This window comes from Lathyrus oleraceus, chromosome 1, assembly GCF_024323335.1.
Source record: "Lathyrus oleraceus cultivar Zhongwan6 chromosome 1, CAAS_Psat_ZW6_1.0, whole genome shotgun sequence".
In the NCBI taxonomy this organism is placed as follows: domain Eukaryota; kingdom Viridiplantae; phylum Streptophyta; class Magnoliopsida; order Fabales; family Fabaceae; genus Lathyrus; species Lathyrus oleraceus.
The window spans coordinates 225710043-225730479 of record NC_066579.1 but is presented as its reverse complement, the minus strand read 5'-3'; the positions used below and the strand labels follow the sequence as shown (position 1 = coordinate 225730479).

Below are 20437 nucleotides of genomic sequence, written 5' to 3'. Positions count from 1 at the left end.
TTAATATTATGGTTGATGATTCGACCATTGAGAAAGGGATTGATGTCGACGAAGATGTTGAAACATCATCTCAGCAGACTGATGTTCTAGAAAATAAGGCAGGCCTTGAGTCCAACATTGAGCCAGTAAGTACAGAACTAGATAATCCTCAAGTAAACAAAGGTCTCTCCATTAGAATTCAGACAAATCATCTAAAGGAAATCATTATTGGAATTGTATATGAAGGGATCACCACTAGATCTAGAGATGTGATATCCAATTCCTGCTTTGTCTCAAAATTTGAACCTAAAAATGTAAATAAGGCCTTAACTAATGAATTTTGGATCAATGATATACGAGAAGAACTAGTTCAATTCAAAAGAAATGAAGTGTGGGACTTAGTACCTAGGCCTGAAGGAACAAATATTATTGGCACAAAATGGACTTACAAGAACAAATCTGATGAAAAGGGAGTTGTGAATAGAAACAAGGCTAGGCTTGTTGCTCTAGGATCCAAATTAAACGAGTTGATTTTGATGAGAATTTTTCTCTTGTTTCCCGTCTTGAATCCATAAGATTTCTCTTAGGAGTGGCATGCATGCTAAAATTCAAGTTATTTCATATGCATGTGAAAAGTGCCTTCTTGAATGGGTACTTAAATGAGAAGTATATGTTGAACAACCCAAGGGGTTCATAGATCCTAGTTTTCCAGATCATGTTTACAAACTATGGAAAGCTCTATATGGATTGAAGCAAGCACCCAGGGCTTGGTATGAAAGGTTAACTGAGTTTCTTGTCAATAATGGCTACAGGAAAGGGGGAATAGACAAGACCTTGTTTGTTAAAGAAGAGCATGGTAAACTCATGATATCTCAAATATATGTTGATGAAATTGTGTTTGGAGGGATGTTGAACCAGATGGTCCAACACTTTGTCAATCAAAGGCAGACTGAATTTAAGATGAGTCTTGTAGGTGAATTAACTTGTTTTCTTGGTCTCCATGTTAAACAAATGGATGACACTATCTTCATTTCTAAAAGCAAGTATGCTAAGAACATAGTGAAGAAGTTTGGCCTAGAAAATGATAGTCACAAAAGGACACCTACAACAACACACTTGAAATTAACTAAAGATGAAAAAGGTGTTGATGTGGATCAAAGTTCGTACAAGAGTATGATTGGTAGTCTTTTGTATCTCACTGCTAGCAGACCAGACATAACTTTTGTTGTAGAAGTATGTGCTAGATATCAGGATGAGCCTAAAATTAGTCACATTATTCAAGTGAAGATGGTCTTGAAATACATCAATGGTATTAGTGAGTATGGCATGTTGTATACACATAGCACTGATTCCATGCTTGTAGGGTATTGTAATGCAGACTGGGCAGGTAGTGCTGATGATATAAAAAGAACTTATGGAGGATGTTTCTTCTTATTACATAATCTTATATCTTGGTTCAACAAGAAGCAAAACTTTGTGTCCTTGTCTACAGTTGAGGCTGAGTATATCACAACAGGAAGTAGTTGCTCTCAATTGGTTTGGATGAAATAAATGCTAAAGGAATATAATGTCAAACAGGATGTCATGATATTATATTGTGACAATCTGAATACAATTAATATATCCAAGAATCCCATTCAACATAGCAGGACAAAGCATATTGGCATTCGTCACCATTTTATTAGGGATCTTATTGAGGACAAAATCGTTACTCTTGAGCGTGTGACCACCGAGAAGCAACTGGAAGATATATTTACTAAGGCTTTGGATGCAAATCAGTTTGAGAAGTTAATGGGCGAATTTGGAATTTGTACTTTTGAGGAGTTATAGCAATTACAGGTTTCGAGGTGTGCAACAGATACTTTCTCTTCCCCCCATTTAGTGGTGCACATATTTCATGGAAATCATTACAAACTTTCCATAACTTACTTCCAACACACCATCAACTCTTTTTTTACCTACATCATCGATCTCATTCTCTCTAATATCAGAAAACTGTTCAACAATGTTCTTACTTTTTTCTCATCTCCCAACATCCTCTCATACATTAATATCAACATTAAATTTGTAAAAGACCAAGAATCGAAGATGTCTAGAGCCTCAGACTTAACACCCAACAAATGTTCCAAAGATCAATCGGCCCCAACTCCATCAAAGGCTAGGGCTACGCATGCAAATTCTAAAAAGTGTTCTTCAGATGTTATAATTGATACCACTCCCATCTCCGTTGTTCCAGGACGCGCTCCAATAAAAAGAGAGACTAAAACACCTGTTGTGAAAAGGGCTAAGCCTTCAAATGTAAGTGGATCCTCTACTCCCTCTATGTTAGTTCAAAAAACCCTAGTAAGGTCAGGAATGTTAAATCTTATGTTGCTAACAAGAAACCCCATACTATGACAAGTTTGTATCTTGAACCTATCAAAACCCCTAATGTCGGACCAAATGTTATTACCTCTACTAAAGGTCCTGTCATCGTGAATGTTGTGGGTAGTATTCGAACATCTGAAAAATATGCCTCTGAAACTGTAAGTCTAGATAACCATAGAGCTGAAAAGACCCTAGGTCAATCTAGTTTGAATGTTGTTGTTAATGACATTGTTGATAAAAGTATTCATGTGTCACTTGTAACACCCCTTTTTCTACCCCAAAATACTTAACATATAATCAGAGTAAATAAGTACGCATATAAACAAAAGGGCGTCACATCGACGCTCAAAAACTAAAAGCTTTCAAAAACCAACATCATTCATCATCAATATATAATACACCTGGTCATTTAAAATAACACATTTAATCATCATGAATATTCAAGAATATGCGTTCGCAGCGGAAAATAATGAGTACTCATGTATTTCATAAAATGATCCATGTCCCATACCATGATCATCTCTCAGTAATCTCCTCAAGATAAAATAAACCAATAACAAGAATATTTGGCACTATGGCCTCTCAAACAGCAGTTGCAAATAAACATGTTCACAAGTAATAATATAATATTCATCCAAATCAGATATAGTTCAATACTACTAATCTACCCAGTGTTACATGACCAGAGCATTGACTCATTACCTAGTCTTCAACTAAAATACGGAAACTCTCCAGCTAATCTCGAGTGAGCTACCGTCCACTTACTTCAGCAATACTACTCCGGAGTATCTGCACGATGTCGTGTAAAGCATCATTCCAACAGAAGGGTGAGAATTCAAATCATTATGAAGAAGTATAATAAGGCATAATGATTAAATCAACAATTAAAGGAATTCATCACACTTCGTATAACCATGTGAATAATACTAACCAACATTTAGTTCACATGTTTCGAACATACATCAAAACTCAAGGGGTACAATATCAAAATCCAGTACTATATTCCCAAATATACACATAAATACAATTATCACATAATCACATATTTTGCAAAATTATGTATCAAACGTCACCCAATTCAATTACCATGCCTCATACACACCTCACAATCACATCAATGCATACATTCAATTATCACCTAACTCTAATGTGACTCAATGTAAGACATGTGACTCTATGCATGCGGTACCTCAATGTGAACCCAACGTTTCACCACTTTCCGATTCAATATCTAGAATCCAAGCCACGCTTCCGATCCGGACAAGATCAAAGCCTACTACGCCTATTTCCAATTAAGGATCAACGTATGCTACGTCTATTTCCAATTAAGGATCACTGTCTACTACTACGCCTATTTCCAATTAAGGATCAACATATGCTACGCCTATTTCCATTCAAGGATCAACGTCTAATACCATGTGAACCCACAGTTTCACCGCTTCCACTATGAAGTCGACCATGCCATGAATGAATGTACAAATACCAATACATATGCAATTAAGATCATCTCTACCATCTTAACATTCCACATATCACCATAATTCAACTCTATGAATTATCCACCAATGATACATATACACATTCATAACAATATATCATTCATAAATACAGGCTAATTATCAAATACGCACACTTAGATTTCATTCCAAATTGAATACAACTTTTAAAATCTCAATTTTTCATTTTTAACAGCAAGTAACCGGTTAACGCTCGGTGGGTAACCGGTTAACATAAAACATAATTAATTTTCTGCGCAGATTTTCAAGCAAGTAACCGGTTAACGCTCGGTGGGTAACCGGTTAACACAAAAACAGAATCAACAGATTTTTAAGCAAGTAACCGGTTAACGCTCGGTGGGTAACCGGTTAACATAAAACAGAATGCATATTTTTAAGCAAGTAACTGGTTAACGCTCGGTGGGTAACCGGTTAACATAAAACATAATGCAGAATTTCTGCATTTTTCATCGTTTGAGGACTTTCGGACCTCCGATTTCGATTCCGTAAAAAGCCAAACGTTCAGAAAATTATAACTCATACAATACTCTAAGTATATAACATTAATTTGCAGTTTAACACAATCAAATCACCACAATTCACGAATACTCATCAAACCTAACAATTTCAAACAACCATACAAAATTAGGGTTTTTAACCTAACATACTTCTACCCATTGCCCTAATCATACTAACCCATAATAATAAGGATTCTCCCCCTTACCTCTTCGATTTTCTGGAAACCCTAGCTCCTCTCTTGTTCTTCCCCTCTTCTCCTTACTTTTCCTCTTCTCTTTCTCTATTGCCTTCAATGAGCTAATGAATCCTACTTCTCACTCTCCTACCTCTTATTTATAGTATTATATTTGGGCTTAAGAGAATGATATCTCTAATTTAATTAATAGGCCCAATAAGACCTAATATTAAAATATCTCTAATTAGTTCAATTAAATTAAACTAACACCATATGCACACCAAGTTAGTTAATTCAATTATTCATTATATCTCATATCAACTAAATAATTAATTAACACACCAAATTAATTAATATAATCGATTATTATACTATCTAACAACCAATTAATTAATTAACACTCCAAATAAATAAAATAAAATATAGTAATAATAATATAATAAATAATTACTAAAATTGGGTTGTTACAACTCCCCCCCACTTAAAAGATTTTCGGCCTCGATAATTTACCTTAAACAAACAACTCCGGATACGATTCCTTCATCTTATCCTCGAGTTCCCAAGTAATATTGCCATTGGCGGCTCCGCCCCATATCACTTTAACCAAAGCAATCTCCTTACCACGAAGCTTCTTCACTTCTCGATCTTCAATTCGCATAGGTGATGTATCAACCGTCAAATTATCCCGCACTTGAACATCATCTAATGGAACAACATGCGATGGATCCGCAATGTACCTCCTCAATTGAGACACATGGAACACATCATGAAGATTAGAAAGTGACGGTGGTAATGCAATCCGATATGCCACTTCACCTATCCTCTCAGAAATCTGATACGGACCAATGAAACGCGACGTCAACTTACGCGACTTCAAAGCTCTACCAACACCCGTTATTGGCGTAACTCGAAGAAACACATGCTCATCTTTCTCAAACTCAAGAGCTTTCCTCCTCTTATCATGATAACTCTTTTAACGACTCTGAGAAGCCTTCATCTTCTCTCGAATCATCTTAATCTTATCCGTAGTCTCTTGAATCAACTCGGGTCCAACCACAACACTCTCTCCCGATTCGTACCAACATAAAGGAGTTCTACACCTTCTACCATAAAGAGCCTCAAAAGGTGCCATTCCAATACTCGAATGGAAACTGTTGTTATACGTAAACTCGATCAAAGGCAAGAAACTATACCAATTTCCCCCTTGTTCCAAAACACACGACCTCAAAAGATCTTCAAGTGACTGAATAGTCCTCTCCATTTGACCATCAGTTTGTGGATGATATGCCGAACTCAAACGCAACTTCGTGCCCAAAGCACCTTGCAAACCTTCCCAAAATCTCGAAGTGAACCTCAGATCTCTATCCGAAACAATGCTCGACAGAATACCATGCAAACACACAATCCTCTCGATGTACAACTTAGCAAGTCTCTCCATCGAATAATCCATCCTCATCGGAATAAAATGAGCACACTTCGTCAACCTGTCCACAACGACCCAAATTGCCTCACAATTACTCGATGTTCTCGGCAAACCCGAAACAAAATCCGTAGAGATACTATCCCACTTCCACTCGGGAATAGATAACGGTTGCATCAAACCAGACGGCTTTTGATGTTCAATCTTTGACTTTTGACAAGTCAAACATGAATACACAAATTCCGCTACATCCTTCTTCATACCTTGCCACCAAAACACCTTCCTCAAGTCTTGATACATTTTAGTAGCACCAGGATGAATACTCAAACCACTTCTATGTGTAACACCCCAATAAAATAAAATAATTATTAAAAAATTGAATTAATAGTATATTATTAATTTAATTAAATAATTAGATTATTATTATTGGATTATTTTAATTATTTTGGAATAATAATTATTATTGGAAATATATAAGTGTGAAATGAGGAAAGAGAATCCCATTTGGTAAAGAAGTGTTTTCACGTGAAAACAGAGAAACTGCAGAGAAGAGGAAAAGGGCAGAGGCAGAGCAAGAGGAAGAAAGTTGGAGAAGAACGGAAAGGCTTGCAGCTCAAAGATTCGCCGGATTGTTAAGGTAAGGGGGGTTTATCGTCGATTAATGGGTATTATGGGATAATATGTAATGGGTAGTGAGAAACCGTTGAATCGACCCTAATTGGGATTTGGAATGCTGAAAATTTGTGATGAATAGGTTGAGTGAAAACCGTAATCAAATTGATAATTGTGTGTGTAATCAAACCGATAAATTGGTGATGAATGGCGACGAGTAAGTTTGAGTGGGAAGGGTCTGGAATGGGCACATGAGATCCCTGCCCAAAGAAAACGCGTCTGGTGAACTGTCATGTTCGCCTAGCGAACATAACCTTCGCCTAGCGAAGGAACGCGCCTCAACCTCGCCCCAGCGAGATTGAGAGGTTTTGCTACTGTAATGTTCGCTGTGGACTCGCTGGAGCTTCGCCTAGCGAGTGAGTGCTAGCTGTGTTTTTCACCAAAACAGAATGAGTTCGCTATTACCTTCGCCTTGAGCTCGCCTAGCGAATTAATTTACCAATTTCCTGGAGCTGTTCGCCTTGAGCTCGCCTAGCGAACCAGAGCTTCGCCACTGCCTCGCCTAGCGAGCAAGGCAGAAGAAGTGTTTATACATGTGTTGCTGAGGTGTTTCATACATGTGTTGAGGAAGTGTTTTATATATGTGTTGATGAAGTGTTGATGCGTGTATTGATGATGTATGATGATATGCAAAATGTTGTGAATGTATATATTATGCATGTATTTGTGAATGGACTGTCGTATGGCTTAGAGTGTGAGCATATGTCCATTGTGAGTTGTTGTTGATGCTGCATTGCTAGATGATTAGTGTGCATGGCATAGCCTGTGGGGCTGTAGCTAATTCCCATTGTGAGGAATTGGTGAGTGAATCGTTGTGAATTGTTGTTGATGTTTGCATGCTAGATGATTAGCTTGCATAGTCTAGCCTTTGGGGCTGTAGCTAATTCCCATGGTGAGGAATTAGTGAGTGAGTCATTAGATCTCAATGAGTGGGACTAGTGAGCTTAGTAGCCGTATCCGGAGGGATCGGTGAGCTTGAACTATATGTTCAAGGATAGTCGGTACCGCATGTTTAGAGTCTCATTGCATAAAAATATGTATGGCGTATAATATGAATGGATGTGTTCCAATATTATACGTGTGTTGTGTTGTTGTTAAGTATGATTTGAGATTATACTGGTATTGTATATTGATGTTGAGAATGATGTTTAAGCCAATGAGCTATTACTGAATGTGTATTGCAATTAGGGTGATTGATGTGTTAATTACTTGGCATTACATGTTGTTTTATAATGCTTATTATATTGATTGAGGAACTCACCCTTACAACTATTTTTCAGGTAACGAGAAATGAGTTGAGTAGAAGCAAATGCTTGGAGTCTAGTGTAGTCTCCCTAGTGGGTCATGCTCTGATAGATGTAACATCGGGCGGGAAAACTTTGACTATTATTGTTGTTGTTGTTGAACTAAATTACATGTGATGTTACATGTTTTGCATGATTGAGTTGATCTCTATCCGCTGCGTAATTGTGCAAATACTTTATATTTAACTTTAAATAAAAGAGCATGATGGTTATGTTGTTTAAATGGTGTGGAATGTTTGTGTGACACCCTTGGTGCACTATCACTCTGATTATATGTTTATTATTGTAATTAAAATTTTGGGGTATGTTAGAAGGGTGTTACACTATGCCCTTCCTCAAGAATCTTCTTTCTCAAATCCGCAACATCCGGAACACAAACTCGATCACGACACCTCATGATACCATTCTCGTCAATCCGAAAGTCACCACCTTTGCCTTGATTAATCAATGTCATAACATCGAATAATTTCAAATCTGACTTCTGACGTTCTCTAATCTCGTCAATAATGCCACACGTAAGCTTCAACATACCAAGCTTAACACACAAAGGCGTCTCTTCACAAACCAAACTCAAATCTCTAAATTGCTCCAACAATTCAAATTCTCGAATCATCAACATAGACATGTGCAATGCCTTCCTACTCAATGCATCGGCTACAACATTCGCCTTTCCAGGATGATAATTCAAACCAAAATCATATTCTTTCAAGAATTCCAACCATCTCCTTTGCCTCATATTCAATTCCTTCTGATCGAACAAGTACTTCAAACTCTTGTGATCACTAAACACATCAAATCTCGATCCAAACAAATAATGTCTCCAAAGCTTCAACACAAACACAACGGCGACCAACTCTAAATCATGCGTCGGATAATTCCTCTCATGAACTTTAAGTTGCCTTGAAGCATAAGCTACCACTTGCCCTTTTTGCATCAGAACACCTCCCAAACCCAACAAAGGAGCATCACAATACACAACGAAAGTTTCTAACGGATCTGGTAAAATTAAAATAGGAGCTGTAGTCAATCTTCTCTTAAGCTTTTGAAAATTCGCTTCACACTGCGAAGTCCAAATGAAAGCTTGACCTTTCCTAGTCAACTGCGTCAACGGTAACGACAACTTAGAAAATCCTTCAATGAACTTCCTATAATAACCAGCCAAACCAAGGAAACTTCTAATCTCAGCAACAGACTTAGGAGCTTCCCACTGAGATACAGCTTCAATCTTCGTAGGATCCACAGAAATACCACCACTCGAAATCACATGTCCAAGAAAACTTACTTCACTCAACCAAAACTCACATTTAGAGAGTTTAGCAAACAATTTCCTCTCTTTCAACACCGATAACACAACCTTCAAATGCTCGGCATGATCCTCTTTACTCTTGGAGTAAATCAATATATCATCGATGAACACAACAACAAACTCATCCAGATAATCATGAAAAATTCTATTCATATACTCCATAAATACACCAGGTGCGTTAGTCACACCAAAAGGCATCACAGAGTACTCGTAGTGATCGTACCTTGTCCGAAAAGCAGTCTTTTGAATATCCCCATCCTTTACACGAATCTGATGATACCCAGACCTCAAATCAATTTTTCTAAACACACAAGCTCCAACCAGTTGATCCATCAGATCGTCAATCCTCGGAAGTGGATACTTGTTCTTAATCGTCACTTTATTCAGTTGTTTATAATCAACACATAATCTCATAGAACCTTCTTTCTTCTTGACCAATAGAACATGTGCACCCCACGGCGACACACTAGGACGAATAAACCTCTTCTCAAGCAAGTCTTCAAGTTGACTCTTCAACTCTTTCAACTCAAAAGCAGACATTCTATAGGGAGCCATCGATACAGGACTAGTTCTAGGAACTAAATCAATCGAAAACTCAACCTCACGTTCCGGCGGTAAATCACTTATATCTTCCGGAAATACCTCCGCAAACTCACAAACTATTGGCAATTCTTCAATCGTCCTCTTCTCACGAATATCTAAGGTTGCCAACAACATAAACAACTCGGCACCATCTTGCACCGATTCATCAACTTGCTTAGCAGACACAAACCAATCTTCCTTAGCACCAACCTCAGGAAAATAATTGTCTTCTCGAAACAGTTGATATACACCCGATTAACTTCTAACCAACACCATCCTCGAATCCGACCTCTCTTCGGGTTCAGGAAAAGCACAACATTCTCAAAACAGGTTAACTGGCCAACACTGCACTCTTGCATGCAACAACATAATGTCCAAGCTCGATACAATTGGAACATCCAAGAGAAGCAGACGCTTCTCACACACTTATTTCATTCCCAACCTGCAGTGGAGAATAAAAACAAGCATCGACAGTGTTCTCACACACATGTCGCATACTAGGGAACAACCATAATTAAACAACCTGGCCGGACAGACCGACCTGCTCTGATACCACTAATGTAACACCCCTTTTTCTACCCCAAAATACTTAACATATAATCAGAGTAAATAAGTACGCATATAAACAAAAGGGCGTCACATCGACGTTTTCAAAAACTAAAAGCTTTCAAAAACCAACATCATTCATCATCAATATATAATACACCTGGTCATTTAAAATAACACATTTCAATCATCATGAATATTCAAGAATATGCGTTCGCAGCGGAAAATAATGAATACTCATGTATTTCATAAAATGATCCATGTCCCATACCATGATCATCTCTCAGTAATCTCCTCAAGATAAAATAAAACCATAACCAGAATATTTGGCACTATGGCCTCTCAAACAGCAGTTGCAAATAAACATGTTCACAAGTAATAATATAATACTCATCCAAATCAGATATGAGTTCAATACTACTAATCTACCCAGTGTTACATGACCAGAGCATTGACTCATTACCTAGTCTTCAACTAAAATACGAAAACTCTCCAGCTAATCTCGAGTGAGCTACCGTCCACTTACTTCAGCAATACTACTCCGGAGTATCTGCACGATGCCGTGTAAAGCATCATTCCAACAGAAGGGTGAGAATTCAAATCATTATGAAGAAGTATAACAAGGCACAATGATTAAATCAACAATTAAAGGAATTCATCACACTTCGTATAACCATGTGAATAATACTAACCAACATTTAGTTCACATGTTTCGAACATACATCAAAACTCAAGGGGTACAATATCAAAATCCAGTACTATATTCCCAAATATACACATAAATACAATTATCACATAATCACATATTTTGCAAAATTATGTATCCAACGTCACCCAATTCAATTACCATGTCTCATACACACCTCACAATCACATCAATGCATACATTCAATTATCACCTAACTCTAATGTGACTCAATGCAAGACATGTGACTTTATGCATGCGGTACCTCAATGTGAACCCAACGTTTCACCGCTTTCCGATTCAATATCTAGAATCCAAGCCACGCTTCCGATCCGGACAAGATCAAAGCCTACTACGTCTATTTCCAATTAAGGATCAACGTATGCTACGTCTATTTCCAATTAAGGATCACCGTCTACTACTACACCTATTTCCAATTAAGGATCAATGTATGCTACGCCTATTTCCATTCAAGGATCAACGTCTAATACCATGTGAACCCACGGTTTCACCGCTTCCACTATGAAGCCGACCATGCCATGAATGAATGTACAAATATCAATACATATGCAATTAAGATCATCTCTACCATCTTAACATTCCCCATATCACCATAATTCAACTCTATAAATTATCCACCAATGGTACATATACACATTCATAACAATATATCATTCATAAATACAGGCTAATTATCAAATACGCACACTTAGATTTCATTCCAAATTGAATACAACTTTTAAAATCTCAATTTTTCATTTTTCACAGCAAGTAACCGGTTAACGCTCGGTGGGTAACCGGTTAACATAAAACAGAATTAAATTTCTACGCAGATTTTCAAGCAAGTAACCGGTTAACGCTCGGTGGGTAACCGGTTAACACAAAAACAGAATCAACATATTTTTAAGCAAGTAACCGGTTAACGCTCGGTGGGTAACCGGTTAACATAAAACAAAATGCAGATTTTTAAGCAAGTAACCGGTTAACGCTCGGTGGGTAACTGGTTAACATAAAATAGAATACAGAATTTTCTGCGTTTTTCATCGTTGGAGGACTTTCGGACCTCCGATTTCGATTCCGTAAAAAGCCAAACATTCAGAAAATTATAACTCATACAATACTCTAAGTATATAACGTTAATTTGCAGTTTAACACAATCAAATCACCACAATTCACGAATACTCATCAAACCTAACAATTTCAAACAACCATACAAAATTAGGGATTTTAACCTAACATACTTCTACCCATTGCCCTAATCATACTAACCCATAATAATAAGGATTCTCCCCCTTACCTCTTCGATTTTCTGAAAACCCTAGCTCCTCTCTTGTTCTTCCCCTCTTCTCCTTACTTTTCCTCTTCTCTTTCTCTATTGCCTTCAATGAGCTAATGAATCCTACTTCTCACTCTCCTACCTCTTATTTATAGTATTATATTTGGCCTTAAGAGAATGATATCTCTAATTTAATTAATAGGCCCAATAAGACCTAATATTAAAATATCTCTAATTAGTTTAATTAAATTAAACTAACACCATATGCACACCAAGTTAGTTAATTCAATTATTCATTATATCTCATATCAACTAAATAATTAATTAACACACCAAATTAATTAATATAATCGATTATTATACTACCTAACAACCAATTAATTAATTAACACTCCAAATAAATAAAATAAAATATAGTAATAATAATATAAGAAATAATTACTAAAATTGGGTTGTTACATCACTCTCTAAAACTCTGGTTGTTGACCCTGAGTCTGGTGTTGTGCCCGATGTCGGAACATCTTTGGTCTAACCTGATCATCCTATCGAAACCACTTAAGAAAACTCTTATGGTGAGTCTGACAATGAGTTTGTTTCTATTGAGTTTCCTGAAAAACCTCAAGAGGATGTGTCTGATAAGAACTCCCAAGAGGATGTGACTGAAGCTAATTCAGTTAGTAGTGAGAAAGATGATTTGAATGATAAAAGTATGTATGTTGAAGGTGAGAAAGCTTTGTCTGATAAAGAAGACAAGAAGGAAAGTGTTGGTGTGAAGAAGTATCAGTCTACATATATTGTCAATATAGATGATCTAGATTCTGATGATGAATATATAGGTAAGAAATTGGCTCCTGGTATTGATAAAAGATTAAAGAAAAGGAAAGGGAAGGTTGTTGTGTCTGCAAGTAAGCCTTCTAAGGCATCCAAGAAAAGTGTTGGTGTTGGACCTGCAAAAGGATGGAGAAAAGTTGTGACTACCAAGAAAAGGTTAGTGAAAAGGAATGAGGTTTCCTCAAGTGAGTCTGAGTATGATGTCGAACAAAATGTTCTAGACATCATGCCTTTAGCTAAGAAGGGAGTTGCTGGGAAAAATATCCCTGCAAATGTGCATGAAGTCCCCATTAACAACATTTCTTTTCATTATGTGGAAAATTTTGAAAAATGGAAATATGTGTACCAAAGAAGACTAGCTTTGGAAAGAAATCTTGGTAAGGATGCTCTTGAATTCAAGGAAGTGGTGGATCTTATTGAGGATGTTGGTTTGATGAAGAGTATTGTTGGTTTTGGTAACTGTTATGAGATGCTGGTGAAGGAAATCATTGTGAATGTTTCTAATGATTATGAAAGTAAGATGAGCAAGGAGTACATGAAGGTTTATGTTAGAGGTAAGTGTGTGGAGTTTTTTCCGAAAGTTATCAACAGGTTTATGGGTAGGAGTGATGAGGAGAAAGCTGAGGTGGAAGTAACTGATAATGTTGTCTATAAGGAGATCACTAGAAAATAGGTTAAACAATGGACAAGGAAGGGTAAGTTGTCAGCTAGTAGGTTGAGTGTGAAATACGATGTGTTTCATATGATTGGGGTTGTAAATTGGGTTCCCACCAATCATACCTCTACCGTTGCTACAGGTTTGGGAAAATTTATCTACATTGTTGGAACGAAACCTAAGTTTGATTTTGGGGTCCTATGTGTTTGAGCAAACCATGAAACATGCCAATTCTTTTGTTATGAAGATGCCCATTGCATTCCCCTCTCTTATTTGTGGTATAATTCTCAGTCAGCATCCTGATATTTTGGTCAACTCTAATGTTGCAAGTAAGAGGGGATCTCTTCTATCTTTGCATTATAGGTTGTTTGCAGGGACACATGTCTCAGACATTATTATGACATCTGGGAAGGATGTTACCAGCTCAACTTCAAGGGTAGGAAACATTATTGAGCTAAAGGATACCTGCAAAGCTTTAGATGAGACCATCAAGTCTTGTACTGAGAAAAAAATAAGACTTGTGAGCCTGATCAAAGCCTTGTCTGAAGTGGATGCTGATGAAAACTTGGATGGTAATGAGAAAGAGGGAAATGAGGATGAAGAAAATGTTGTTGATGGTGACAAAGATGAGGAAACAGATGTTAGTTCTTACATCTGATGTGTTATGTTTTTTTGTATCTTTTTTCTTTTTTAGGTTATGCCCTAGATATTTGTGCACCTTGACTGCATCTGGTCTGTAACTTATATCTCCGTATCATATGCTACTATTTTTTTGTCCTGATAAATGCATGCATGGGTGTTTTGTCAAAATTATGGCTAAAAAGGGGAAGTAGTTTGGTAGATTTCATTATTTAGCATTTTTCCCTTAAGGGGGAGTATTATTTGGTTATGATATACTATTTAAGGGGAGCATGTTTTCTCTTTTCTAGCTTGATGATGTCATGATAATCTAGCTTGATGATGCCATGATAATTTAGTTCTAGTTTGTGTGCTTGATATAAGGTTGCATGAGGGGTCATACCTAATGTCTTGACATCCTGTCTATAAGATTTTTTCTGAAGAAGGTTCACTTTTGTGAGGGTTTATTTTTCTCTAATGATGTGTTCTGTGAGATTGAGTCTTATCTTTTTTTCCTGCGTATGCATCTGATGTATCTTAGTGAAGTGTTTTTTTCTGTGCATTATTTTTTTTGAAGACATTCTATTAAGGTAATGCTAAAATTTTTACATTCTTTCAAGATGAGTATGTTAGTGTATCCCTCTTGTTCTTGGTTGTTTGTGCAAGTTTTTGGTTTATGCAAGATGAGTTATGCAAAGGTTATTTTAGCCAAAATTTGCTAAAGGGGGATATTGTTAGGTTGGTTGTACTATGATTGGCCGCATTTTGTTAAAACAAGTGTTCTAGAAAGATGTTGGACAAGACGTCTTGACAGGTTGGTACGACATCGTAGCGTGCCTTGTTTCGCATTATTGGAAGTTTTGTTTCAAGCGTGATATCACTAAAGATATGATTCATGTATTCTGCGGTCCAAGAAGTGTATGGTTCTAAAAGCAACAAAGTTCGGTTCAAGGTTTGTCGTGTTTCCTGAGAATGGATGTCAAAACATTTAAGGAAACATTATATTTTATTCCTTGATTTGCGCTGAAGATTGTTTTGGATTTGTTGTTTGTTTAGGCCGAATTGTTCATCCAGCCCATGCGTCTCTCAGGCTATTTAAAAAGGAAGACTCTAAACCTAAGTAGGTATGGCGTCCTGCGTGAGAGTGTGAATTAGGTTTAGTCTGTTTGTTGCTTGTGATCCCCTCTTGTATCACCTTGATGTTAGAGCTGGACTGATAGTTGAGTTGTATTTTGTGAATCACTCATAAGCTTTTAAGCAAGAGCAAATTCTGTTTATTGGAGTGTGTTTCCTCTTTGATTATTTTCTCTATTATCACGGGTTGTGTGATTGAAAGGAAGAGAGAGGTCTCATATCTAGGAGAGTCTTAGATAGAAATATCACTGGTAGCAATTAGGTGCGAAGTCTGTAAACCGGAGGTTGCTTACATAGGACTTCAAACTAATACTATTATAGTGGATTTTCTTCCTGGCTTGCATGCCCCCAGATGTAGGTGGCGTTGCATCGAACTGGGTTAACAAATACCTTATGTTATTATGCGCCAAAATAATAAATAAATGAATAATAGAAAACATCGAAAGAAGCACATACAGTAAAAAGTTATGATATGTGGAGGGATAAGATTCATATTTGAAGAAGAAGAACTCAAGAGCAATGTTGGTTGAAACAAATGAAACAAAGAAGATCCTTTTTTTTACTCTAAGTTTTCTACTTTTTTCTTTTAAGTCCAAACTGATTCCTTCTTAATTTTGTATTCCGAATCAACAAATGAAGAAAAAGGACACATATGTTCAGTCGTCGCTTGGTGGATTTTTCTGGTCTCTCCCAATCAGCATTACTAATATATATCAAGTCACTTTAGGGTTTTTAGTAATTTTGAAAATCCATAAATATCCTTGATGCTTATTTTAGAGACAAATGAAAATAAAATTAAACACTAAAAAATAATTAAAACAAAACCAAAATAAAAATACCAATAATTCTAATTATTATTTTTAAACGCTATGACAAAAATGCAAAAATTAAAGGACGTAAAATAAATAAAATAGGGTAAAAATGCTCAAAAAATTAAAATGAATGCACCAAAGTGATCAACGTGAAATGAACCTCTAGAAAATAGACATGTTTTGATCAAATTCTGAAGTAAAAAATGATCGATTAAAAGGCTCAGGCTAATTAAAATGTGACAGAAAAAACCCAAAAAAATAAAACGAGCACGACAAGTTAAACTATGTGAACCGTAGAGTAACAAAATTGACGTTTGCAAGCTCGATTTCGAAATTTTCCATCCGTTAATTTCACTTACATTTGTGAATTAGTCCAACCGGTCTATAGATCCGAAAATTTATTCTTATAGATATTTTAGGCATTATGCATGATGAAATGGATGCTATGATATACAAATGATTTTAATGGCTCGATGAATGTATCGATTTATTGAATGAGGAAACAAATTGAGGTATGACACTAGGGTTATGAAAGCTAATAGACTTTGGGCCCTTGATACTTTCTTCTCAATTCTTAAACGCACGCCCATTTTATTATTTTTGCAACTGTTGTTCATATATTTAGTTTCTATTTTCACTAGTGCAGAAAGAGGAATTTACACACGTTATTAGAGGGTGCAAATTTAAAGGGTGAGAAATGTGACGAATTTACATCCGTTTTAAAATGTGTGTAGATGTAAAAATATAGCCTGTTACACCCATTTAAAAAAATAGGTATAAATTATTACATATATATATACATTTAAATCAAACGAATTTACACCTCATTTGATAAAAAATCGTGCGTAAACTGAATAATGCTTACTATGAATGTCAACAAATTTACACATTAGTTTCTTTAAAATAAGATGTAAAAATATAGTATATTACACCATATTTTAGTTATCATGGGTGTAAAATATTTGATAATTATATTATATTTAATTTCATTTACGTCCTATTTCATTCAACCAAATATTTTTATATACCGCGGGACATTCAATAAACAAATTATTATCATCCAAAACACACCTTCAATCGCTGATGAAATGAGTCAAATGAGTAACAATTATATAACTTATCATAACCCTTATAAATACACTCACATTCACACTTGTGTCGTTAAAGATAGAAAGAAAAATTGCACCAAACATAAATTGCATGTACCACAAAAATGTATTAATAAAATCTTCAAACATTAACTCAAATACACTCAATAGACACAAAATATCTAACATTAATTAATATTATACGTTTAATACTTATTAATATAAGTAAAAAAAAATGACAAAATACGTAATTTAATACTTAAGTACAAACCTAAAAGAGCATCATCCAACTCATTTAAGTTTTTCGAATTCATCATCCTCTTCATCTATGTCATCTTCTTGAAGTTCATCACTTATACCGTTCTCTTGAATCATCATCTACCTTATATTCATCACTTCTGTCGTCCTCTTAAAATTCCTCACTTACATTGTCGCCCTCTTTATCATCTTCATAGATACCTTACAACATAAGAAAATGAAAACAAAATACTTAACTGGACAATTCATAAGTGTGACATAATACCAAGCACGAATCTCAAATTTGTCTCAAGCTCCATCAAAACATACCTAGGCCGCCAGTGGAAAAACCACTCTAGGACAGTTGTGATTCAGTCCTTAATAGGCAACCACATTGACCCAAGGGATGACCTGAATGGGATGACGTGAGTAAGGGCTTTCTCAAAACATTGTATTACGGGTGTACATGAACAGTGACCGGATGTTGGTACCGGCAAAAGAGTGAATTGGTCTGGTTATCATGTCATAAATACTGCAAAGGCAAGGAAGTTTACAGTTGCAGAGCTTATCCAGGGTAATGTTTGGATGAAGAACAAAGGGGTGGTCTATATCGAAGGCCTGTAAAAATGGGCTTTGGCAAGCGTCTACTGCTATGTTTCAGACGTTTTGCAGGAAATAAAATTGTAAAATTATGCACTATGGCAGGATGTTACAATAGTCTTCTATTGGTGTTGTAATGAATGCCTCATGTTAAATAAATTATTATCTAGATTATAATATAAAACTGCAAGCTATTTATAATATTTGAAGACCAAAATGTGCAACTATAAAAGATGATAAGAGTCGTGTTAACATTGCTACATAATCCTTATCCAATGTACATTTTATTCATCCTCTAAGGGTCATACCATTTTGAAAGTCATAGCCAGATAACCTTAGAGATGGATCCTTATTAAAAAATAATGATCAAGAGATCCAAATATATGCACATTTTATCAATTTCAATTTGCATGAATATAAATGTATCACATTCTAATAAAAATATAAATGTATAGTCAAAATGTCCTAAATCTATAAACACATAAAAATGCAAAGCAAAAGGGTCATTCCTAACATTTCATTGTGGTTTCTTATTTACTAAATTGGCTTTATTTCTTTTAAAACTTATGATGCCAAACACTTCCATACTTTATTAAGAAAATCAAAGTATAACATTTTCACCAACCTGCTGACAGCCAAGTAAACATGTGCTCCTCTTATCATGAGTAGGTAATTGTAAGGATTGTGAAGTGAAGTAGAAGCCTTTAATTCCACACGAGGTTTTATCCATTATGTCATAAAATCTGGCAACACCATTCTGCAACCTCATTCTTATTCAACTTCATCTCCAATAAGAAACAAAAATGCACTCAACTTGATATGTCATCTGTACATAAGTAAACAACATAAATACCAGTCTTCTACTCCAAGTCTCCTACTGAAACAAAGTCACTCCAAATATTTTAGAGGTCCGAAATATCCGATGAATTTCATTAGCAGAACTCCATGAAAATTCGTCGATAATGTCCTACAATGAACCAAAACAACATTAACAATGATCAAATGTCAGAAATTCAACCTGGTATCAAACAGCAATGAGTAATTTAAACAAATCAAGAATTAATAAAATGTGGTGGTGAATGTTTAGCCTTTCTCTTATAGAAACATTTTTTCACTCATACCCCTAAACAAGATGTGAGAATATATACAACTAATGAAAGTTTATCCTTTCTCTTAATGAAACATTTTTTGAATGATACTGGAGGTACAAAAAGTAGAACATTAATCAGTTTACACGAGGAGAATGGTATGATGCAGCATAATTTAGTGAAGGAACATAATCAATCTAATGAAAGTGTTTCACCAAATATAGTGAATAATCAACATGAAGAACTACATAATAATGTAAGCAAACACATACAACAGCAACTCATTCCTCAATCAAAAGAATAACACGGTCACACATAAATATTTATTGAAAAATAAGAAACGAACAATACAACCGGAGCACTCACAACAACCAGAAATACGAGAATCAATCATAGCAACACACTCGTGTCAATACGACTGACGGAGGACAGCAACATGATCGACGGCGCACAACAACAAACTTTTTATTTAGTCGTTCGTGAATTCGTTTCTCTCGTTCGTGAGAATAGGTTTCGCAGTTAGGGTTTCTTTCCCAATATTTCACGTGTGAACCAGTTGAGGCTTGTATAATGTGCCTTACATAATTTGGATGGTCCAGTTGAATTTTTTTACTGAATGTTTGTTTTATAAATAATTTAACCTAATAAAAAATATACATTTTTGATTATTAAATTAAGAACCTCATTATATATATATATATATATATATATATATATATATATATATATATATATATATATATATATATATATATATATATATATATATATATATATATATAATATATATATATATATATATATATATATATATATATATATATATATATATATATATATATATATATATATATATTATATATATATATATATATATATATATATATATATATATATATATATATATATATATATATAATATATATATATATATATATATATATATATATTATATATATATATATATATATATATATATATATATTAACTTTATAAAATATTTTTTTCATTATTAAATTAATTAATTTTTATAATATTTAAAGAAAA

At 35.2% G+C, this 20437-nt stretch overlaps 1 protein-coding gene and 1 long non-coding RNA gene across 3 annotated transcripts; one reads left to right on the top strand and one right to left on the bottom strand.

The window, feature by feature from the left end:
• Window positions 1-2372: 2372 nt before the first annotated feature.
• LOC127100950 (uncharacterized) lies at window positions 2373-13831 on the top strand. The gene is made up of 2 exons (XM_051038262.1): window positions 2373-2586; window positions 12888-13831. The coding sequence occupies exons 1-2, from the start codon at window positions 2373-2375 to the stop codon at window positions 13829-13831; spliced, it is 1158 nt and encodes a 385-aa protein (XP_050894219.1).
• Window positions 13832-17633: 3802 nt separating this feature from the next.
• On the bottom strand, window positions 17634-20005 carry LOC127115628 (uncharacterized). 2 transcript variants are annotated; one of them, XR_007800815.1, is made up of 4 exons: window positions 19757-20005; window positions 18928-19269; window positions 18033-18113; window positions 17634-17924 (listed from the first exon to the last, which is right to left on the bottom strand). It is a non-coding gene; the product is annotated as an uncharacterized LOC127115628 (long non-coding RNA). The 2 variants fall into 2 exon arrangements; XR_007800816.1 differs by lacking the exon at window positions 18033-18113 and having other exon boundaries at window positions 19757-20000.
• Between the last annotated feature and the right edge of the window lie 432 nt (window positions 20006-20437).

What these genes read in the sequence shown, in the direction of transcription:
- LOC127100950 (XM_051038262.1), top strand. Translation starts at nt 2,373, where the DNA reads ATGACAAGTTTGTATCTTGAACCTATCAAAACCCCTAATGTCGGACCA. An exon ending in TAATGACATTGTTGATAAAA is followed by an intron (nt 2,587 to 12,887) that starts GTATTCATGTGT and finishes AAACCACTTAAG; the next exon opens with AAAACTCTTATGGTGAGTCT.